Source organism: Crinia signifera, chromosome 4, assembly GCF_055691185.1.
Source record: "Crinia signifera chromosome 4, ASM5569118v1, whole genome shotgun sequence".
Classification (NCBI taxonomy): domain Eukaryota; kingdom Metazoa; phylum Chordata; class Amphibia; order Anura; family Myobatrachidae; genus Crinia; species Crinia signifera.
Window position 1 is genome coordinate 53759083 of NC_139220.1, and position 25535 is coordinate 53784617.

General features: G+C 41.9%; 1 protein-coding gene across 3 annotated transcripts in view; it reads right to left on the reverse strand.

The window, feature by feature from the left end:
* KCNIP1 (potassium voltage-gated channel interacting protein 1) overlaps positions 1-25535 on the reverse strand; it is a 685047-nt gene that overhangs the window by 356925 nt on the left and 302587 nt on the right. Inside the window, exon 1 of one of the 3 annotated variants that reach the window (XM_083181773.1) lies at positions 11404-11956. The exons of 1 other annotated variant lie outside the window; for it this stretch is intronic. In XM_083181773.1, coding sequence (XP_083037899.1) covers positions 11404-11464 — 61 coding nt within the window. In that variant the 5' untranslated portion in view covers positions 11465-11956. Of the gene's footprint in view, positions 1-11403; positions 11957-25535 lie in introns of those variants that run through there. One more of the 3 variants, XM_083181771.1, reaches the window with a different exon arrangement.

Consider the following 25535-nt stretch of genomic DNA (forward strand, 5'->3'; position numbering starts at 1 on the left):
GATTTTAAGCAGCTCTTAATACTGATTCCCTTCTGTCATGCCATGGCATTGCATGAGTATAACCTAAAGTGGCACCTACTTATCCAGTGCTAGCTGTGCCCTCCAATCTTATGCTGGAATATCTTCAGTTGAAAAGCATAATGCCCCAGATGGCCCAGTTAAACATAAGCCCCATACACACTAGACGAGAATTTTCAAGATTTTTGCACCCTTCTGAGCGATATCTTAAAAAAAATCTAGTGTGTACACTCAGTATCGTTAATGATGCACACTCCCACGCATCGTTAACGACCCCCCTCATCGGCTGAACAAGCACTGTGACGTCACTTAACATGAACAAATTGGGTGAGAAAATGCAGAGCAAACATTTTTATTCATCATAATGACCTGTAATGTTACCTTATATAGGAAATATATTATTTTTTTACACAACATTTTTTATTTGAATTTATATAACAAATGTGAGCGACGCTGCCATTTTTAGCGGATATTTTGAACATCTCTCACAGACCTTTTAATAATGGTATTGTTTACCATTATCGTTCAGTGTGTACACTCATTGGGTGAGATGTATTAAGCATCAAAAAATGATAAAGTGGAGAGTGATAAACAACCAGCCAAAAGATATTAGTTGGGAGCGGATTGATTGATTGGTGGTTTATCACTCTCCACTTTATAACTTTTTGAAGCTTAGTGCATCTGACCCAATGGGCGGTATTCAATGTGAATACCGGCGACGTGCAGCGAATCCTGTTTAGGATTCGCTGCACATTCGCCAATGGTCGCCGCGTTCCGGAGCCTCACCGGCTCCGGTATTCAACGAGTCAGGGGCTCGCTGCCCCTGACCGGCGAATATGAGCTCCTGTGGCGAACGGTGGGGACAGTGGCAGGCAGGGTGATGGAAGTCTCCCTGCCTGCCCCAGAACGTTTGTGGGGGGGGAGGTGGGCTCCCCGGGTGCCAGGCAGCACAGGCTGCCCCCTGGGGGTGCCAGCCCAGCAGGGGACCGGGTATATTCACTACACCCGATCATGAATATGTAATGATCGGGTGAAGTGAATATATGAATATCTAATGAGCGGCTCAGCCTGCTGGCTGGTCTGTGTAAAAAAAAATATATATTTTTTTTAAAATTAAATATATATTCATGTGCTTACAGCACATGAATAAAAATAGCATGCCCCTCCTCAGAATAAAATTCCAGATTTTTTTACACCAATTTTAAAAAACAAAACACTTTATTTTAAAAGTTCACCTTCCACTTCACCGTAAAAAGATAGCGATTGCTACTCGGTGAATCATGGCGAAAAAAACCTTGAAATGTATTCGCAATCTGGTCATTGAATAGGGTGATTCACCGTTTTAGTCAGAAATTTGCCTTACAGCACAAAATCGCCATAAAAATCTGGCGAATCAGCCTCATTGAATACTGCCCAATATCATTTGCCTTGAAATTCAGAGGGAAACACTGTAGATATTGTTCATACACATACCTCCCAACTGTCCCGCTTATCACAGGAACGTCCCGGTTTTTTTTAGATGTTCCCCCATCCCTCCCGAGGCTGGCAGTGTTCCGCGGTGGGGGGAGGGGGCAGTTGGGAGTCCCCCTGTCACACATAAATAGGCACTGTGTGCATTCTCACAGCGTCCATTCCTGCAGCCAGAGGGGCTGGGGTTAAAGCCAGGGAGTCATGGAGCTGCTGCGCATGATCCCACAGCAGCGAAAATAAGGCGTGGCCTCGCGATAGCGTCGTGAGTACAGGCCATGCCCCTTTCCTGCTAGGCCACGCCCCCACATTCTATGGCACGCACACTGTCCCTCTTTGGGACAATCAGTAGTTGGGAGTTATGCATACAGCATACCGGCTATGTGTATGAGGCTTTACATATTCTTGAATTTTTGATCATTAGAAAAGGGCACATGGCAGAGACTTCTGTCTAAACTAAATATACTGTATGGATCACAATAATCTCTTCCGCATGGAGAGTTTACATCCCAAACCTTTGCATACTGTGTGGGATTGCCTTGTTCTCAATTATTGTGCTAAATGTACAGTCAGGGCCGCCACTAGAACTGTTGGGGCCCGGGACTGACCTACAGTCTGGGCCCCCAGTGGCACAGCAGCACAGCCCAACATTCCCGTCTGCACACCCAACCAACCCGCCGCCTTCCCCACACGCGCGCCCCCCCGCCCGCCCGTGTCTGCCAGCACCCCGCCTCCCCCATTACCATTACTTACCATCACGCGGCATCGCCATCCGGCTCCTTCGGCCTCCACTGTCAGTCAGGTCCGGAGCGCACACTGCACAGTGCAGCCTGCAGAGCGCCGAGCCCCTCTGTGTTCTAGGCTCACGCACTCTGCAGGCTGCACTGTGCGGGCCTGGCTGGGGGGGGGGGGGCACCGGGAGGGAGAGGCGGTGTGCGGGTGTCCGGGGAAGGGGGGGGGGTTGGCACCGCTGTGGGCAGCTGCCCAGGGCCCTGGACAGCTATACCCAGGGCACCCCCTGCCGGAGGCCCTGTGTACAGTAATGCAGTACGGGTAGGGCAGCCATGCAGAATGCCGGGCAAAATTTGAGGGCATGGTTTTGATTTGAAAAAGATCACCACTTTTAAAAATAAAACTCCAAGTTTATCCGGCATGCCGCACCGACTCGTACCGCACGTCCTAACTCAGAAATGATTGCAAACCACCTTTATTCTCAAATGGACAAAACTATGTGCACTGCAGGTGGGGCAGATGTAACATATGCAGAGAGAAATTTGGGTAAGGTGTGTTCAAACTAAAGTCTAAATTGCAGTGTAATAATAAAGTTGCCACTATTTACCCTACACAGAAACAAAATAACTCAAATATAACTCTCTTTGCACATGTTGCCCCACCTGCAGTGCACATGGTTTTGTGCATTTGAATAAAAGGTGCTTTGTGAACAGATCTGAATTAAACCCAGTGCACATGATATGTGTCTCCGGCAATGGCGCAATTGATGTACCGATATATATGTGATTATGGATACATGACTTGTTCTGTGTGTGACCATTAACCTGCCATGGCTTCCGCTTTATCTATCCACCTTCTGCCCTCAGTTTATGCGAACAGGTTTCATGTAAATATGTCCATTTAGTATAAAAGACAGCAGCAATGCTATGCAATATATATGCAAATGTGGCATTGCTGTGTTGTCAGGAAGCAGAAAGTACATTTGTTAAAACAAATAGTCACAATCTCAACATAGCGTCATTTATCTTTGGGATTAGGAATATTACTAAACCAAATGGATGGAAGAGGCTCCGAAAAATCATGTTGTATGTGCGTGGTTGTACACGTGGTTGTATACCTGTGACATGGAAATGAGAGTAAACTGCATGGTAGTTTTCCAGAATCCTGGAATCCTGCATGTATTACCAGTAGTGTGTCACTCAGTATGGTTCCCCACCAAGGATACATAGTATGTACTTAGTTCTCTTTCTGCTCTGCCTGTCATACTGACATCTCATAGCATTGCCTAATGATGCCGGTCCATGTCACAGCAGACATTCCTTGGGGTCTATTGAGGAGCATAATGATGCAATTTATAGGCCAATGAGGAGGGATTTGATGCAATTATACGAGTGAAGAGGGTACTGTACATAATATATATATATATATATATATATATATATATATATATATATATATATACACACTTAAAATATGACAGAGGAGAGCTCCATAGTGTAAAACTAAACATTTATTGTAGAATAGGAACCACACAGGTATATCCAAATATGACTCGTACCGAGTATAAAACAGCTGTGGGCAGGTTACCACAAGACATATATATTTTGAGCCCAGGCAATCTCCTACCACCGTCCGGGGGCGCTGACTAGAATCACGATTCCCCGCCGCAAGCAGCGTGTCAGAGACTCTGTCAGGAACAGACACCGGTCAGGGGCGCTGGGCATCGTGTCTCCTATGTGTTTTTCTGTGAGTGCCAGACGGTTACTTGTGTTGAGTCCACAGTTGTTGCTGATTCATTCATTTACATGTAATTAGCTATGCCTTATCCCCAGCATCTGTCATTCAGTCTAAACTCTAATTCCCAGCGACCCTTCACAAGTTTACAAGAATTCAAAGACAACCCATGCGGTATTAAGCCATGATATTGCAAGTATAAATTAGTAATAGTTAGTGATTAGTACTAACAATGCGCATAACAGAAAAGTCATCCGGCTTTCAGTAAGACTCTAGATCAATCTGTAGTAGAAAACTAAAGCATACTGTTATTTTTAGGCATGTAATGGATATTATTGTCAGTACAGGTGGCTGTGATATATTTTACCAAATTTCATCATGTTGATGTGAGAATGCCACCATGGTATTGAAGTCTACATGTTAGCAATGTTGACATTTTCACCATCATCATTCATCATGGTGACAATGATGAAAGTCAACATTAGAAAATCTACAAAAACATGGTGGTCAAGTGGTGACATTCCTGTTACAACTTGTTCGGTGGCTCTAGTTATTTGTTCCAGTTCTTGTAGTCAGCTGAGAAGGACTTTGACTGGATCCAAAAGAAATTCTGGTAGTAGATATCACTAGCCCTAGTCCCTAACCCCTAACACTAACCGTTGCCCTCAGTGAAGAATTTTTAATAGATGCAGTGTGTGCAGTGCACACGGGCCCCTAAGTTTTAGGGTGGTCCACACCGTGCACTCTGCACCCATTTTTTTTAACAATGACCCTTCTAGAGTGCCACAACGAAGTCAGTGGAAATCACTGGAATAATTTATGCATGCACATTAGCATTTGAGCCCTCGCTCTACGCAGAGCAATTGTCAGCTGAGAGGAAGGGACTCGAGAAGGCTACATGTGTGCGCCACATCCTGTCTTTCCAAATGCCCCTTACCCCCCTAGGTGCATAAACCAAACCCTTAGGTCTGAGGAGAATTCTGTCATTTCACTTGTCGACATTCTACAAATATCGAAATGTTCAATGTCAACATCACAACTTTCAATTCAAAAGTGTTAACATTTGCAGCACCTCCCGTTAAGGTTAAGTATTTTATGGAGGCCATTGTTGACGAGGTCTGATCAGAAACAACAAAAGATACCTTTATATGACTGCTTTTACAACTGAAGCTGTAAGTTGGGTACGCCCACTTCACCGTGGTGGGGAATCAGAAGCACAGCAGTCATGTAATAGTCTAACACCATATAGACAATAAAGATACCTTTACATACGTGACACCCTGCAGTTATGTGCGGGTATTGAACAATAACCTGGTGAAGAATATCATGAACACTAGAGTAGTCAATTACATAGTGCTGTTTATTGACTTTTTTAAAGATATTCTACACAATATTTGTTTCTATTTTCTATTCCCATGTATCAACTTCCGGAATACATAGCCATACTTACAAACATCCATCAAATTGAATGACAAGATCTCCACTTTGTGACATGTAAGATTGACTCTCATTTATAATCTATTCATTTGTATATACAGTAACACCCCCATTGTTTTCCTGAGAGCGCCATCCAGACTGCACCATCTGTATTTGCAGTGTGAAAGGTGTGTGTCCCCAGGTCTGAGTCGGAATGGAACTGTGCTCTGGGACCCAGGTCCCTGTCTATTGATAAAGGGCAATTATTTGATTCTCTACATACTATTTTTATTAATCTGGGCCCCCCAAAAAATTGCAGTTTTAAGGAACCAATCACTCCAAGTGTCAAATAGGCATGGTGTATGGTACCCTGTTCATGATGCAGGGCTAGCCTAGTATGTAATGTGCAAATCTAGGCACGTGATATGCAGAAATGCACCAGGGTAGCAGCAGTGTCCTTGGAAGTGAGATTGAAATGTTGCCTTCCAGCTATGTCAAGTGAGCACAGGTTTTATACAGCGTACAGTGGAGACAGTGTTGCAAAAGAAAAGGTAGATGAGTAATCCTGCGCAACTTCTTTGTTTGGATATAGTTACTTATATATGTTGAATAGTGAAATATGTATTAAAATATATGAACCCCATGAACTGTGCATTTTAATTATCAAGAATGCACTAAACCCTAATTAATGTCTGCTTACATGTTTACATATAGCAAAATTTAAATAAAAGACTTATTTGCAAACATTTTATTTATCCTACTTTTGTTAAAAAAACTACAGAAATATAGGATAAAAAAACCTCAAATGTTAATTTAGCATCATGTGCTGTTTCTGCGTAACGGTGAACCTTGCGTGTTTGTAAGATCATTTATAAAATCAATTAAAATGTTATTTTATGTGGCGATGTATATAGAATTGAGTGACACGTATATTTCAGTCTACAATTGCCAGATGTCAGATATGGTTCATTTATTGCATCATATTTGAAAGTCATTTAAGCCCCCCCCCCCCCCCCCTCCGCCTCCACCAGCCAGATCCCCTCGCTACGCTGCGAGCAGATGTCTATGCTTACCATTGAATGACTTTTCCTCTGTTCACAACAGAAAAGTAACCCGGGACTTACTTTTCTGCTGCACACTGAAGTCCAAATTGGGGGCGGGTGCTGATGTCACATGACATCATTTGCCCATCCCAAGCAGGCAGGGGAACGCCTGCATTCCCTAGGCCCAGCATTTCTATGGGAGCGCCCGCCGTTTTTGTGGGCACGCCAATGAAACGTGACACAGGGATACAGGACCTAATTAAATATATCCAGACTGTCAATTGGTCAATAATTAAATATGCCCCTAAATGTTTAATTGAGGTAGGGAGCAGATGCAGGGGACCACCCATCATTTCATGGGTGTGCACGGCATCTGGGCAGCGTCTCCCTGCCTGTCTCCGCTTCAGGGAGAAGCTGCCCAGTTCGGGGGGGGGGGGGGGGGGCGGTCGGGGAGGCAAGGGGGACCGTTGGTGACGGCAAGGGAAGCGGCGGGGACCCCCGCCAAGCTCTGTTGCCACGGGGTGTGCAAGCTTCTCGTGCAAGCGCGCCCCTGGTGGTCGCCGCCAGCGGGGGATGGTGGTAGAATCGCCATCCCCTGCAATGATGAGCCCGGCTACATCTGTACATGTCACAAGCTGCGTTTGAAAACTGTCAGGCAGGAGCTGATTGGATGGTTATCACTCTCCATTTTAGAATTTTTTTTAAGCTTGGTGCATCTGGCCCTATATGTGGATCTGATGACCTAACTGTCATCATTACAATTTTTAAAAAGCCAGGAACCCACTGGCTCTGGGTTAGTTTTACCCATGGCAAGGGCAGTAGAATAGTAATAATGATTACACCATATGGTTCTACTTTTTTATCAGTATTAAAACATTACTACATGCACATACAGTAGTTAATATGTTAATATGTTAGTAGGATTCCTAAGATTATCCAGATCATTAGTATAAAACCAAATAGAAATCACCCAAAATGTGCAGTACAATTAGGAGGAATTTACTTCATTTCAATTTGGGGATATTTTGATGAAATGTCCAGGGCAAGTGGCCAGGACCAGAGGTGCCGATTATGTTTTAGCTGGTGGATGCTCAATAAGTGAAACACCGCCGAAGAGGGGGTGCATTCTGGGGTCCCGGGGTGGTTGTTAGGGGACACCACCTACCTGTCTTTGCTGTCGTGCTGGTAGTCCATCCCAGCTGTGTGTGTGTGGCCAATGGCCTGCTGGGCCTGGCTGGTGCAGCTTTGGCAGTCCCTCAATGCCTGCTGTTTCTCTAAGTGGGGGCAGGTTTGCAGAGCTGCATGACATCATGGCGCGACATATGCGGACCCGCAATACACCTCTGGGAATGCCGCCTCCTTGTGTGAGGGCTAGGGACGGATTTTCAAGGGGTCTATCCACGGGCCCCTTGATACCCGCTGGAACCTGCCTGTGTGTGCTCATCATTTTCGAGGGGGTGCCCGGGCCGGGGAGCACCCATGGAATCGGCACCTATGGCCCAGGACTAAATGAAAACAGAGAGAACCCATATATAATTTAGAATATTATAGAAACTGAAATAGCCATAGATATATTATTATAGATCTACTTCTCAATCCGCGACCCATTATAGACTTGTTCCATGAGTATTGCTTGATAAAGTTATGTTTGTTTCTGTATTTACCAGTGACATAACACTGTTCCTGACCATGGGACTAATTTAGCAGCATAGCTAATTAGAAAGATAGCAATTCAGCCGATTATCGAATGACTGTGCCACATTCACATTGAGCAAGTGGGCACGAAATTTGCAAATGAATTGTAGGATATCTGGGGAGTAGGGGTTTGCACTGGCAATAGATTTAAATTGTCATTGTCATAGAGTAAATCAACATAAAAAAACAGCTTTTAGTGGCTATTACTTGCAGTATGAGGTTGGCGGTGCTCCCAAACAAAAGTTCAGTAACGTAACTGAAAGAGTGAGTCAAAGAATGACTGGAAGGGAACTGGTAAGGTTTTTGGGGCACACTTAGAAAATACTCTTCAATGTTTTTTTTTTTTTTTTGCAAACGGATCTGTGAATGCATCGCTATCTTGCTGCATCCGCTATTTTGAAAGTGGCGGTTATTCTTTCTTTCTTTGTGGGTGGTGACTTTTTGATCACAGGCAACTGCTTTTTCTATAATTAATGATCCAAGCTGAATTAGGCCCCATATATGGAATTTGTAGTGATAAGCATTACTCAGAACACTGAGGTCTTAAGATAAAGTCTTGGTTATAGTCTCTCTGTGTATATTTCATATGTATATGTTCTCTCCATGTTTTGTGAGTTTCCACCCAGATTCTCAAAACATACTGGCAGGAAATTGGCTGCTGACAAAAAATAATTAAATAACCCTATCGTGTATATGTGGTAGGTAAAATATATAAGATAGGTGTAGGCACTGCTGGGCCTGGGACAGATGTGATTGACTGAAACACTGAAAAACTATGTAAAGCGCTATATAATAAACTGTTACTGTATGTATTAGCGTGCTCAAGAATAAGCTACCCTCACCATTTATATTGTCATGGGTATGTTATATAAAGACTGTTATACCCGAAGTGGTGCTCCAAACACCCAATGCAGTGACCTAAATCGTGCATAGGGGTGGTACATACGTATGAACCCTCTCCCAAAGGAGAAAGGGTCCGTTACTCCCCTGACCTCTTTCAGCCAAAAGTCCCAAGAGGGGAAAACAGAGATCGGTGGGTCCTCCTTACCGAAACTCAGAGTGACCCTCTTCCCTCAACCCCTGGAAGTGTAAGGGGGGTGGGTACTCCTCGCCGAAGCTTGGAGAGACCCTCGGTAGGCTTCCCTTTGCCTTGTGGCTCGGGTCGCCCTCGGGGACCACAGCTCTTCCCCAAAGGAGAGAGCTTTGGTACATGGGGAGCGGGTAGCCCATAAAGGTCGTACACACAGCCCAAAAATGTGACCTAACTAACGAAAAATAGAAAAAGTGACATACGTGAGAGGGGTGAAGAGAAATCAATAAATTAAGAGACCTCAGCCAAAAGGCCGGGTGGGGGGTATGAAAAATTGTCCTGCCCCTGCCAAAAGGTCCAGGGCAAGGATGTGCAATGCATACTTAAAGGGAAGTGTACAGTGCTAGTGTCAAAACCTGCTGGTGGGAACACCAGTGAACGTTTAAGGCACCTCTGGGGTTTCCCCGGAGGCAAGCTACACCTTGGGCTCTAAGCAGCCGGCCAGTCAGCGTCCGATCAAGTGTTTCTCCACTCCCACCTAGGGTGTTTTCCGACCCCTGGCATGGGAATGGATACTCCACCAGGCTTTTCGATTGACTCCTTCAGGGGTTGAGGCCCTCTTGGAAGAGCAATCTACTCAGTCCCGGTGTTTCTCATAACCCCAAGGTTAAGGTACTAAGCTGGGATTTTTACTGACTCCATCAGAGGCTATGAACCTCCGGAATGGCAGCAATCTACTCAGTCCCAGCGTTTCCCAGCTCCTGGGGAATGGATACTAGATCGGGCTTTTCGCTGTCTCATCCTTCAAGGGCTACAAACTCCATCAAGAGAGCCACCTACTGGGCCCGGTATTTCTCCTCTCCCTACCAGTGAGCGGTGGCGCCGGTATTTGCCATCCTCCTTGGCAGACTGAAGGTACGCCGCTAGACTTTTCCCTGCTCCCAGACATGAGGGGTCAGAGACTGCTATACTAATCTACACACCAAAGAGGCCAATGTAGAAGAAAATCAGTCTAGAGTATTTGCATTGATTTTTGGAAAAGTGTTCATCCATGTGTTAAAACCTGAGGAGACTTTTCTGTAAATGTATTATCTACAAGTCATTGTTTTACCTGAGAAGACTTCTACAGGTGGCTCACACTAACATCAACATGTTTTCTAACACAGCAGCAACATAATTAAGTATGTATGATAACTAGGTAAACAAAATGCATGCATAATTAAAGAAACCAAGCAATGAGGAATACGGGAGCATTGCTCACTAATCTACACAACATATATGTATATTTATATATATAATGTAATAATCTGTGACGAGCAGCACGTGTCTGACTATATATCCTTCATCAGATGCTTCCAGATGTCAAGTGCTTGTCTTAAGTGTTTACTAAAATGACAGACCAATTAATATATTTCCCCACACTGAAGAATGCAACAGTTTTCAATATGGCAGTCTCTAATTTCAGTCCTTTGCATTCTAAACGTATTATTACCTATTTCCCAACTGCAATGTGAATTAGCTTCTAATAAGGAAACCCCTATTAATGTAGCATCGTAATAACTGAAATAGATGTAACATTTGATTGATTTGAGGATGGAATGCTGTTCTGTATGCTTGTTGCATTCAATAGCTTAGTGTTGTTGCTTACTAAATTGTCCACTAATGCTTGATTTGTACAATAGACTCTATGAAAATACACGGTGGGACAGTGCTGTCAAATTCTATCATACTGGATCACAATGCGGGGGCTCGGAATACCGAGTGGAGACGTGATATAGGTAACAGACATCTTCATTCTCTTTCTCCAGCAGCACATGAATGAACAGCTCATCCACTTTACCTCACTGTGACATCCCACTGAAACCCTCAGTCCTGTTTTGCATAACCTCTCTTGCCACAAAGTGGACACATATTAATTTATGTAGGATTCACATATGACACATCTCCTTGCATCTGAGCTGGATCTATGTTAAGACACCAGCTGCATATGGTTGGTGAATAGGGGGTCTGTGGGAAGGTACTGTAGATCTAACGCACACATTTCCATAGTCTGTCTCATCATAAGAATTGAAACCAAAGATATTTGATTGCAGTAATAATGAACCTCTGGCTTCTCCACAGCATCAATACGTTTCACAGATACTGTACCTCAGCAATGGGCATGCAGTTTATGGCTTCATTCTATAAGGCTACAGACTGCACATGGTTCACCAGTTTAAGTGATCAGTGATTTTAATTGTAAGCATTTAGGCAAGGCAGGAATCTTACCTTTAGAGGGTCTTCTTTGTTTTGTCTGGAAGGAGGAGAACGTCCCCATCACTGCACCCATTTTGGAAATGATAGTTGTGTGACTTTTTTCTATCCCCCTTGAATATAAATCCGCTCAGATTGACTACTCCAGGGGAAAAAAATATATAACAGAGAACACTGCAGCTCAGCCGCCAGCCAGCGTTCTGTACAGAGGCTTGCTCTCTCCCCCTCTCCCTCACTCCTCTCTCTCTCTCTCTCTCTCTCTCTCTCTCACTCCCTCTCTCTTTCAATCAACACACACACTGACTCAGTCTTCACAGTTATTATTCAAAACAGCTCCCCATCAAAATGTAAATGCTACAGTAGGTAGATTCCCTTCTAGTCTAGTGATGGCAGCAGCTTGCATTAAAACATATCTGGAGTGCTGCCACATAAACACACAGTATTTTTTTTTTTTCCTGTCTTTTGTTCACTTATGGCTCCCACCGGCAGGCTGATTTAAAAACACACACACATCAATGCATCACTTCCAGAATACTAAACTATAGCTATCCGTAGGCATGGAGGGGGTCTCCGGGGATGAAAAGGGTCTCGTAAAGGGTACCCATCATGAATGAAGGAGAACCTGCTCGATACAAATGATAGCAAGTAAACAAGCAGGGGCCGTGGGAGGTCAGGGGAATGTACAGCCGCAATGATTCATGTGGAATATTAAAATATAAAGGCAAGAGTTGCTTATTAACTGTTGTCATTCATTTGTATTTTATGTCGCCTGTTATCCTGAAGATAATAAAAACTGCATTACAGTACATTGCATGACCTGTAGAACAGTATTGTGATATACAGTAGTATTGTAACAATTGTTGCTCTACTAGGAGTTTGTTAGTTTTTTTTGTACTTTTGCTGTTCTATTGTTCTATTGCTGTGTGTTTTGAAAACATATATTGTTCTATTCTTTATGTTTTTGTTTAGTCTCTCTTGCACTCTACCATGCGGCTTTTCAATCCTTAGTTCTGATTCGTACCTTACAGAGAGATTTGGAGATTTGAAGCTCTGGATTATCTCCTGTAAAGAACTGGATGAGTCAAGTGTTCTGTACATTTCATTAGTTTATTATTTATTTTATTTATCTGCTATCGCATTGTGTTATTGGCTCTGCGGGTCCCTGTGTTTGTGGAAATTCTTTGGACATGAGTTATGTTGCCATGGCAACATCCAGTCTACTTTTTATTGATTAGTTATTGATACATTATGTATGATCTTGCTACAATTTTATGGTTATGAAAAGCCTATTAGACATCATAAATCCTATATTTAAAAGTGTCTATTTGATGAAGCATGGAGAAGTTCTGTCAGAAGAAGATAACACAGACTGTATCTGTACATGTAACTCAGGAAGGTCTGATAAAGGGCCATAGAGGTTAGGACAACTGTAACCCATTAATAGGGGCCTATTCAGTTAGGCATATTTACCAATATTTTTTATATTCTAGAGATATTTTGTGATTGGCTAAGGGACATATTAATCAATTACGGAAATGGAACAAGGAGTCTACAGCAAAAAGGTCGACAACTATTAGGTTGACACCATTGGGTTGACACCATTAGGTTGATATGTGAAAAGGTCGACATGCAAAAGGGTCGGCTTTATAAAAGGTCGACACAAGCATTAGGTCGACAGTGTCGACCTAATGTCCTTTTTACATGTCGACCTTTTTGTTTGTCGACCTTCTTGTTTGTCGACCAAATGGTGTTGATCTAATGGTTGTCGACTTTTTGCTGTAGACCCGTTGTCCGGATCCCTCAATTACTGTGTGGGATATCGCCCTAATACACCCATTTTTAGCAGTTATCTGCAATTTTTAAGGGTCTCCTAGCTTTCTATGGAGGCTGCTATGCTGGTGGATTTACCAAACTCGCTTAATCCCAAAGGCTACCACAATCTTACTATGGCAATAGCCTATAGTAGGCTATGCACAGGAGCGGATTAAGGGCTCAGGCTGCCCCTAGGCACATTATTGGCCACCTTCTCTAAATCATGCTACTGCTTCCTTCATTTGAGGGCCATCTGGATACCTCAAGATCACCAAGGCAGCCCCAACCTCACCCTACTACAACCTCCCAAGGCACAATTTGCTGACTATTGTCCCACTCCTGAGTTAGGTGCCAGTCCCAGTCATTTACCTCCTATGCCTAATGGAAAATTCACCATTGCCTATGGGCTCCTGTTTTGGGTATCTTTCTGAGACAGATCCGTGCAGCCTTGCATGGGCAGTAAGCTCCCAGGACCAGGAAGTGCTGCTGGGATAGGCTCTTATCACAGCCTATCTCCATACAGGAAATGATTTCTATTTACATTATCATGTTGCAAATTTGCATGTAAAATGCGTCACACCTGCATGTAAAATGCAGACTGTGATAACTATGCCCCTAAGGCGTCTGTGTAGTAAACCTAATATCTGCTTTTCTCCAGCATATTAGCAGGACAATATGATATTGTATTTAGGCATTTACTATATTTAAGTGAAGTAGAAAGCTGAGCGTCATCAAACGGCAGCCACCATAGTATGTTATGGGGGATTGCATCTGACGATATAGGAAGTGGAGAGGTTTCTCTCTGCCTACTCTTCCCTCTTCCTTCCTTTTCTTGTCTTTCTTTTCTTGTTTTACTTTCTTTTTCTCTTTTTCTAATTTTCTATTATTCTCCTTTATATAAAACATAAAATTAGATGAGATTATGTTTAACAAGCATTAACACTGTATGTTCTAATACTTACATTTTGTTATCCTGGTTTCTCCTTTGCTTTATTCTTTAAAAAAAAATTCTGAATCTTTGTATAGGTCAATACGCAAATCTTACCTTTAAAATGTACTTTAAATAAAAAAAACAAAAAAAAAAAACAGTGCAATGTCTGTCTATACCTCCCTCTTCAGTACCTTCAATCTATAGAGTCAGCTGGCCTGGGACTCACTCAGGGACTTGTCTCCTCCTCATCTAAATCCCATGATGCCCTGCTTCCTAGGCTTCTCCCCTTTGCTGAACTCACTGGGCAGACAATGTGCACACAGCTGTCTCAGCAGATATTAATTAAACATGGTGCAAATAATTTAGCAACAAATGGCTATATTTTAGAAAAATGTGAATTTGAATTTACTAAATAGAATCCTAAGGGTGGACACAGTGGTACCCCTACCTATTAGCACTGGGTATGGCAAATTACAAGAGGGCTCATGGGGTAGTGGCATGGCCCCACAGACAGCAGGAGTTGCTTCACAGCCCGAACAGCTGTACAGAAAGCAGAAATTAAATACATACCTCCCAACTTCTGAAGATTGTAAATAGGGACTCTTGCGCGGCGCATCCGTGCGCGCGTCCAAAAGGGGAGCGTGGCCTATGCAAATTAGCCGTGATTAGGCCACGCTCCCTTTTCCCCCCCTCTGCGACGCTGAATAGACGCTATGGGCATGCTTACAGCGTCTATTCAGAATGACATTCTGACTGAACCAGGGACCAGAGCACTTCTATGAAGGGTGAGGATCGCCTCTCGAAGTACCCCTGATTCAGTACTGAATTTTTCGCCTTTTATGTGGTATTAAGCTGGATTCACTGGATATTCAGCCCCTTAATCAACTGGGGTCCGTCTAGACCCTTTGGGGAGACAGTTATCATCATTTTTATCCACTATAGGTATAGCCACCTAAAAGGCTTTTTATTTGGAAAGTTGTTGTTCAAAGGGAGAAATAAATCTTGTTTAGCAACATTGCTTGGAGAAAATTCTTTCCCCACCAGTCGGTTCACCTACATAGACATTGGAAATAGGTCATTCATGTATACAAGGAACTAATAACTATCCTGTGACGAATTGTTTCCACTTGTGAAAAATATCCAATATCTTGTCTTGAGATCCGTTAACCCCTGATGAAGTCCCGCTAAGGGGCAAAATGCGTTGGGTTATCTTCTGCTGTTTCCGTATACCAGTGATGTTTTAATGAAATGTACAAAGATCTGGAATAACCATTACCACTGTGTGGAAAGAAAGGACTTTTTAATAAATATTTAAATACTAAATGGACTTTTTCTATGTGCTAGATCTATAATTCACTTAGACGTAGTTGATCTAATTCTAGAGATTAACACCAGGGGCGCCAACCCACTATTGCTCTTCATTCTTCACCCTTATCCCCTATCCAACAGGGGATTCAGTGAGTAAGGCGGCCCCATAAAAGTTGACCTATATTCTGTGGCGCGACACAAGGGTTTGTTCACTATATATATATATATATATATATATATATATATATATATATATATATATATATATATATATATGGGTGATGGCGGCCTGGCACTCTCCCGGCGGTGGTCACGGTACCCCGGTGCCCTTGAAGGATAGATGGGTAGGTTCAGGACAGAATCACGGCACTCCAAGGAGATTTTCAAAAAAAGTATATTTGAAGAAAAACACACCAACGTTTCGGAGCTTGGCGCTTCTTTTTTCAAGGTGAAAAACAGTGTAATTCAGCTCACCCCCAATCGGGCAGTGAGCTAATATTCCGGCAGCCAATCACATCCCTGAATGGCGCTAAGTTTAAAAAGCTCTGTTGGGCTCCATCTGCTGGTTGTGCTCTTAATTTAATTCCCTGTCTGAGTCTGATGGTAGAAAGAGCGCTATACAGTATAAACAAAAACAAATATTATTAAAACTACTATTATTATTTGTAGTTCTATAGTAGCTTTGCGGAGCAACTTTTTTTTTTTTTTCCAATTCTGTTATCTCATTATAGTTTTTTTTCCCTTTATATTACGGTTTCATGCTGACACCTTCAATGCATGACAAGGACTGCTATTGTTTTATATCCACTGGTCTATGTAATACTGTTTGTCAGGTTTCTATTCTTGTCATACTGTATTGATGAAATCTTCAATAAAAAAGAATAAAAAAACAAAACAGATACCTGTAGTTCTTGTATTAATTGCGTTTTATATAGTACTTGAGTGCATTTCTAACATTTTAATTAGTAACCTTTTGACAGCTTAGGACATTTGCACATTTATATTGTCTACACAGCATTGAATCCACAAGACTTGATCTTTTAAACCAAGAAAAGCATTACTTAGCATATAGTGCAAAGGGGCTGCTAAATATCATCAATATGATGCAAGTCTTTGCTTTAAGCCTCTAAATGTTTCATCCTAGCTTGACTTTAATCAATAGATAGCATTATACAGTATTATTCACATCAACCAAAGTAGCTGGTGTATTAAATATATTATATCAAATAATTACATTATCTAATATCTTTTCCCAATCACATAGTGCTGTGGCCCATATCTGGGCTTTAACCTTATATATACTCTAAAAATATATATAGGATCTGATTTTTTTGTAAAAAAAGAAGATACAAATGTTATGCATATTACTATTATTGCGTTGGCCTTTTAGCACAGCCAATGGCCGATATAATTGCAGATATATCAGCTCTCATGCTGTGTTTACTGGGCCCTCGGCCATCTGCCCGTACTCAGCATTAGATTGCAAATAGTTTTAACACAGTTCATGGATACAGTCAGCATGTCGATGGTCAGAATGTGAACGTTCATAATGTTGACAGCTGTGATCAACTTGTGCCAGTATTAAGCGGTATGACATACTGGCACTTTGGCATTTGGAAGTTGAGCCTAGGTCCACTGCACTGCACTGTTGTGCAGCACACACTCACACTCTGTAGTCAGTGTGTGGAGTGTGCAGTGCTGTTTCTTCTAAGAACTCAAACTCCCCCACTGAAGCTAGTGCCGTGCCTTCTATAACTTCCAACAGCCCCCCATTCACCGGTTACACGTGTAGCTTATTGCTATTGCACCAAGAAGCTTGCCACAGCTGCTGATAAAAGAGCCCCACTACCAAAAGGGAAACCGTAGGGCAGCCCTTGGAATCCCCATCCCCTTCCATAAGGCAGCACAGGTGTCCTCTGCTGACTAACCACACACCTAGCTCACACCTTATTAAAAAATACTGTTGCCCCGGGATCTGTGCACTGGAGTTGTGGTAACGGAAGTGCATCTCCCTGTGTGATTAGCAGCTGCTACACCACCCAGAACAGGAGTCCAGGAGACAGGTGAGGAGGGAGCTGAGGAAGGTGACGAGGGGCTGAGGAAGGTGACGAGGGGCTGAGGAAGGTGACAAAGGGCTGAGGAAGGTGACACGGTGCTGAGGAAGGTGACAAAGGGCAGAGGAAGGTGACTAGGCATTGAAGAAGGTAATGAGGTTCTAAAAAAGGTAATGATGGCTTTGGAAGGTGACAAGGTGCTAAAGAAGGTAACGAGTTTCGAAAAAAGGTAATGAGGGCTGTGGAAGGTGACAAGGTGCTGAGGAAGGTGATGAGCTGCTGTAGAAGGTAATGAGGGCCGAGGAAGGTCACACAGGACTGAGGAAGGTGATGAGAGGCTGACAACCCCAGTCTGCTCCTTTGCCCATGTCTTATGCCCTCTTTCGAGTGCTCAACCCCCTTCAATAGCCCACAAGCACCTTCGGCGCATGCAACAGTACATATTCCCTGTTAAACCACAGGCTGACAATATTGAATGTCACTGGTTGACAATATTAAATTGTCAATGGTAACATGTCAATATCTACAAAGTGCTAACATGTTCACAATGTCGTCATCACCGTCAATTGTTGATACTAGCATATCAACATTTCATCAATGTTGACATCAACATACTGCACCTACATTTATATACCTTTGAAATCACCTAATAAATGAAAACCAAGTGGGAAATGACATTGATCTGAATGTGTGCATATGCTGTACACTCCAAAGAATCACCAGGGGCTATGACAACTGCATAATAACTGCAGTTCAGGCCTCATATTTCTGAATGAAGAAAAAGAATGTAACGCTAATGGTCTCCCTTGAGATTTATGGCAGGTCATTATGCTTTTGAAGATCACATTTAATATTGTCAGGAAATGTATGGATAATCTTAACAGTTACGGTTGTGTATAAAAACGCTTTGTGTATGTCATTACATGGGCCTCATGAGGGAATGGCATCTTCGGGTGTCTCAGGATTGATGTCCACCATTTTTGAATTTGTATTTTAGAATGTAAGACTTTGCAGCAAGTAATTAGTTTTTTTCCTTTAAATTGTTCAACATGAAATGAAAATTGTCTGTGATCCTAGCTTGTTTCTAAGACAACCTGAAGCATACTGTACATCCAGCTGTACTTTTTTGGAGTGTATGTGAAGTGCTAGAGGCATTAGCTATGTCCTCAAGATGCCCCTCTATTCATTTGAATGGAAATTTTAAATGAAAGTAGTCATACTGTAGAAGTGACAGAAAAATGCCTGGGAAATTAGGGGGAAAACATTCTTTATGTAATCTACCGATACACAAAAAAAAATGTTTTTCTTATGCTGTACAATGGACTGAAAATTACTGTTTACTGAAAATAAAACTTGAGGAAACACATATACAGTACAACATTTCTGATGTTCCTAATAAATGCAAAAAGGTAACTTAAGGGAAAGGAGAGCAATATATCAGCTGAGATAAAAATTGACAAATAGATTAAACTTTGTCAGACAAAACATTAATAAAACAAAATGTGTATGGTGGCCATGGAAAGCCATAACCAACTATCCACTTCATGCATTGCAGGAAGATAGATCCCAAAATATACCTCCCAACTACAGGGGGCTTCACTGTCCCAAAGGTGCATTTGGTAGAGCAAGTGATCACCACTGCTTTGCTCTGAATCTGCACTGCATCCAGTAGTGTAGGGAGGAGAGCAGGGGGATACACAGCTGCTCAAGGACTGAAATGCTAATGGGGGGTCCTCCTGCCATGAGACCATGCCTCCTCTGCCATATGGTCTGTCCCTTCACCCAATGCCATGACCCCTTTTCAGCTGCAGCCGCGCACAGGTCCCAATTTGTTGGGAGGTATGCACAGGTCATAAGTAGGGAGGTATGCAATGTGCCTAAAGCTGGGTACACATTGAGCGATGTCATCTGATCTGACAGATTGGACCAACACGTCTCTGCCCTAACTGCATATTGCCCAATGTGTATGCCTGAGGGTGTCCGCAGTCGCTATTGACATTGTCAGATTTAATGTTTTGTACATCAAGCCATATGATATTGCTTGCGTCCTGTAGTATGATAATAAAGGGCAGGTCTTGCTTTTAGTCTTCATTAGAATCGTTACAGTGTGTTTTGGAAATCTGAGCTGATGGCCATTTGTTCTCATGTCAGTAAGATTGCGCGTCACTCAGGTGTGTCTTAACAAATAGAGTTCTTCTTCTACTTTGAATAGCCATTCGTAAAGGGTGATGACACTGCCCCCTTTAGGGTGGAAGAGCAAAATACCATCCAACAGGTGAATGAAACCACAAAAAAATATATATACAATAGTATTGCACCCAGAACGATGGTCTGACATTGTTTCTTGCCTAAAATAGTTAGAAAGTTGTGATTTACTTAATACCTGCATATCTAGAGATTACGTACCTTCATACCAGACACCCAGAGGCAAAATTGATGGTATGGAAGTGCCCCCAGGAAGCCTTTCCCCTTCTGTCTCAACAGCGACCCATTGTCAACTCTGCCAATACCCTTCCGTCTCTCCAGCCAACACCCATCTGTCTCTTCAGCCAGCCCATCTCCACAGCCAGCACCCATCTCTCTCTTCAACCAGCCCCTGTCTCCACAGCCAGCACCCATCTGTCTGTTCAGCCAGCCTGTCTCCACAGCCAGCACCCATAAGTCTTCCCAGCCAGCCCCTGTCTTCCCAGCCAGCACCTGTCTCCCCAGCTAGCACCTGTCTCCCCCAACTGCACCCTTCTGTCTCTCCAATTGGCCCCTGTCTCCCCAGCAAACTGCTTTCAGTCTCACTAGTCAGCTCCTGCAGGGGCAGATCAACCCTTTGATGTGCCCGGGGTATTTAAGACGAGCATCTCACACGCATGCATGTCCCAGTCACTCAGCGGCTCGGGCAGGGAGACGGGCAGGGTTAGGGGGAGTGTGGGGACTGGCGGCGAGGCCTGCCTTCCGACGGCCGGCAGCAGATGGCGGAGGCCGGCAATCCGAATGCCAGCCCCAGCCTCAATGAGAGGGGCTCTATCTGTACATTTATGTTATTAGAATAAATGACAAATCCATATCAAATCTAAATAATGAAATATTTTAGCTGTAGTATATTAAAATGTGGAAAACTATTTTTTTTTGTAGTAATACATTTTTAGTTTCTAGTTATTTCTCTATAACAAAAAAAATCATTCTGCAAATACTGTTTCTGGTTTATTCAAAGCTTGAATAGGAAGACATTGCGGTGCATCATATCACACTGAACTGTGCAAAGATATATATATATATCTTGTGCTATATATCTTGAAAAATTGATGACGCAGAATAATGAAAGCAATTCAAGCATTTTTCTTTTTAAAGGATGAAAATGAATAAACAGAGACTGTAAAGGGGAGAAGCGAGTGGGTGGTAGTGAGAAAATTTAAAAGGGAAGGATCCACTTGGCTTATTGGTAAGGGACAGCGGTGTCTCCTACCTTTTGTAGGTAGGAGGCTGCTAAAAATTGTGCCAGTGAGGAGAGTCCTATATTCCAAGTTCTAACACCTGTGCAACGGAGCTGGTAGACAACAGGACCTGGTGCATGTGTAAACCCTTGGCATCAATGGGCTGCATTGTCTGCAGCCCATAGAAGGCAGATAGGGATGATGACAAAGAAGGGAGAAGCTTCCCACAGGAAACCAGCTCCCTGTTTATCAAAGTCCAGTCTGGCAGTCCCGGAGGGAGGGAACACCTCCCAATGAGGTGCCTATCATGCGGGTGACTGACAGGTAGGACTTCTAATATGAAGTTACTGCCAGTCACAATGAAGCCACTGCAGTCATGCAGACTACAACTGACCCAGCTGAGTTTACTGAAGTGGCTATTTTACATGGGAGGCTGCAGTCCTGCAGCCTATACTGTATGTAAATTGTATTTAAAAAATACAATTTGCAAAAAAATCTTTAAAGACATTAGGGATTTACAAGCCACCAGATATTAATATATTTGCCAAATACAAGGATGGATAATTAGAGCCAGGGGAGGAAAAAAAGAAAGAAACTCTTTTTGGGGGCACTCTTATGTGTCAGAGAAGAAATTTGCTACAGATACTGTTATTAAGATAATAGTTTTTATTAGATATAATATTTATGAATATTTTCCTTGTCACAAATAGAATAAAATAAACATTGCAAAAATATAGGTAATACGTGTTTGAGCTTGAATAAGCTGTTTATGGGGCCGGTCCGAATATTAAGATTTAGATAGTGACCTTCATCTCGCCTATTATTATGTTACCAAGAATTTGTTAATAAATAGATAGGGTTTAAATCATTGGTCACTTGTTAGCCAATACAAATATTCATAAAAATATTACTCAATGTGTTAAGTATAAGGTGCTTTGTAATATATACAAAATTATGTAATATGTCAAGAACCAAATATAAGAACAAATATAAGAACCAAATATAAGAACCGTTGAGGGGGCACAACACTTGAACTGCTGTTCTCCTGTCTTGCCCTTGGGTATAGAACAGGGAATGAGAGAGTGACACACTGATGCTAGGTTTGAAACTTCAAACCTACTGTAGCACCAGTGTGTCACTCTTTCATTCTCTTTTTATTACCGAATAACATAATAATAGGTGAGATGAGGGTCACTACTTAAACCCTTAGTATTTGGACTGGCCCCATAAACAGTTTTTTTCAAGCTCAAAAACGTATTATCTATATTTTTGTAGCATTTTTTTTCTTTCAGAGAACTATATGCCTTCACTTGTCCCACAAAGTGGGTCAATCCCACAAACCAGTGTGGTTTTGCTCCTAAAAACACCCAAAGTTTCCACAAAATACAAGCTCGAATGACAGGGACTGTTTGGCGATCTCAGTAGCATGTTCACCTTAATAGAGGTAACTTGGCCTATCTGGGAAATAATCATATTATTCCATGCAGTTGGATTCCATGCAGTTGGATCCATCTTTATGCAAGTCCACAGGAAACATAATTTGATTAGTATGATTCAACTCAATCAACCGTGAAAATCCCAGGATATTTGATCATGTGGGCTTACTATTGAAAAAGACAGTTAAGCAGTATACACACTAGAAGGTAAAGTGAAAGATATCTTTCACTTTATCTTCTAGTGTGCACACTCAATATCGTTACTGATGCGTGCTTCTGCACATCGTAAGCGAGTCCCTGCCTTACCCCGCATGTTTGAGTGAGGGAGGTCCTTGTTAATCAGAATCAGAATTCGTTTATTGGCAAGTGTACCAATACAAAAATAATAATACACAGGAATGCTGCAGAGGCAGCATGTCCATTGGTCCAAGAAAAGAAGACGGGAGAGCTAGTTCTATGGATGCACACCAAAAAATTGTTAAATATGAACCACCAATTTCCTAAGTGGTTTTTGGGAGTAAATTCTCAAAAAGTGGAGTATCCCCTATAATCTTTATTAATATCCGGATATGGGATACACCACCAATAAATGCGAAATTCAAGAGGTTAAAATAGACTTACAACGTACATGTATACATTTAGGTGAAAAAGAATTGAAAAATATAATGTGAAATAGATTTAAAAATTGTAGGCAGGGGGGGCTGGGCTGGGTAGTATCTATAAGACACTGGGATTGTGTCATCAGTCTCTGAAGTTGTTTTATAGATATATCAATATAGTCGTGCCTGTATTGGCTTTTTTGATATATGTTGGCAGGGTATATCTCTTGGGGTTAGTGTGGACTTATATGACCCTCTGTATTTGTGGGTTCATATGAGTTCTTTATGTTTTAGTACACTATTATTCCCAGTATACCTTCTCAGGCAGTACATTGAAAGATGGTCGTATCCTGATTCTCAATATGGCGATGAGGGAGTGGTTCACCTTTTTTATATGTAATTCTCAACTTTCACAATGACTTATATACACCTCCTGTACCTAATATAAATTCCAGGTACAGTGCAGTTATATATGGGCTTATGTACACCCCTTACATCTGTTATTGTATTGGCTTTATTGGTAGCCTACGCACTCCATTGTGCTTGTACACTCCATTTATGGTCAGTCTGTTCAGGCTTATTAAGTGTTATATACACGTTAGGCCTTATCGATCGATAATTAAAGTCAAGAAAAAAATCCTATAATGGCTTATTTAGTGTTCTAATGATACACACTTCGCCTTATAGGTTACTTTGGATATATAGATGTATATTTATTGAACCTTTTGATTCTGTGTCCAAAATATAGACATACGTTGGCTTATTTAGTGTTATTTTTTACACAATTTGCCATTTAGATTGGTCAAACGTTAAACTAATGGTATATGACTTTAACCGATCTATTCCATATTGTGGGTACATATAATAGGTGTTATAGAGGTGTGTACAATATTGCCAAGTTGAGTTCTGTGTTGTAAATACACTTAGCAGCTGGCTGGTATCAGCTGCTTTAGGAGCTCCCTCATATAATTACTTTCAGACATTGGATACAATTTCTATATTGCCAAGTAATCTGGCATACTGCCCAGAGGTATAGTAGCTACACTGTTGCAGAATATATTACTGAGCTGTGAGTGATAATTCCTCACTATTGTACTGCTGACACCACTGTCAGCAGTACAATAGTGAGGAATTATCACTCACAGCTCAGTAATATATTCTGCAACAGTGTAGCTACTATACCTCTGGGCAGTATGCCAGATTACTTGGCAATATAGAAATTGTATCCAATGTCTGAAAGTAATTATATGAGGGAGCTCCTAAAGCAGCTGATACCAGCCAGCTGCTAAGTGTATTTACAACACAGAACTCAACTTGGCAATATTGTACACACCTCTATAACACCTATTATATGTACCCACAATATGGAATAGATCGGTTAAAGTCATATACCATTAGTTTAACGTTTGACCAATCTAAATGGCAAATTGTGTAAAAAATAACACTAAATAAGCCAACGTATGTCTATATTTTGGACACAGAATCAAAAGGTTCAATAAATATACATCTATATATCCAAAGTAACCTATAAGGCGAAGTGTGTATCATTAGAACACTAAATAAGCCATTTTAGGATTTTTTTCTTGACTTTAATTATCGATCGATAAGGCCTAACGTGTATATAACACTTAATAAGCCTGAACAGACTGACCATAAATGGAGTGTACAAGCACAATGGAGTGCGTAGGCTACCAATAAAGCCAATACAATAACAGATGTAAGGGGTGTACATAAGCCCATATATAACTGCACTGTACCTGGAATTTATATTAGGTACAGGAGGTGTATATAAGTCATTGTGAAAGTTGAGAATTACATATAAAAAAGGTGAACCACTCCCTCATCGCCATATTGAGAATCAGGATACGACCATCTTTCAATGTACTGCCTGAGAAGGTATACTGGGAATAATAGTGTACTAAAACATAAAGAACTCATATGAACCCACAAATACAGAGGGTCATATAAGTCCACACTAACCCCAAGAGATATACCCTGCCAACATATATCAAAAAAGCCAATACAGGCACGACTATATTGATATATCTATAAAACAACTTCAGAGACTGATGACACAATCCCAGTGTCTTATAGATACTACCCAGCCCAGCCCCCCCTGCCTACAATTTTTAAATCTATTTCACATTATATTTTTCAATTCTTTTTCACCTAAATGTATACATGTACGTTGTAAGTCTATTTTAACCTCTTGAATTTCGCATTTATTGGTGGTGTATCCCATATCCGGATATTAATAAAGATTATAGGGGATACTCCACTTTTTGAGAATTTACTCCCAAAAACCACTTAGGAAATTGGTGGTTCATATTTAACAATTTTTTGGTGTGCATCCATAGAACTAGCTCTCCCGTCTTCTTTTCTTGTTCTGAATATATTTAGTTAACAGGATAGCACCCCCGCTAAAAGAACATTTGTTATAATTAAGCGGACAAGACCCGCAAAAATTTAGGGTCCCATTTATTGTGTGCAGATCTCAACCAAACCCCTCTCTGTCCATTGGTCCCCCAGTCATCCCCCTCACCGTTGCTCACTTCGGAGCCGGTATGTATGCAAAAAAATAT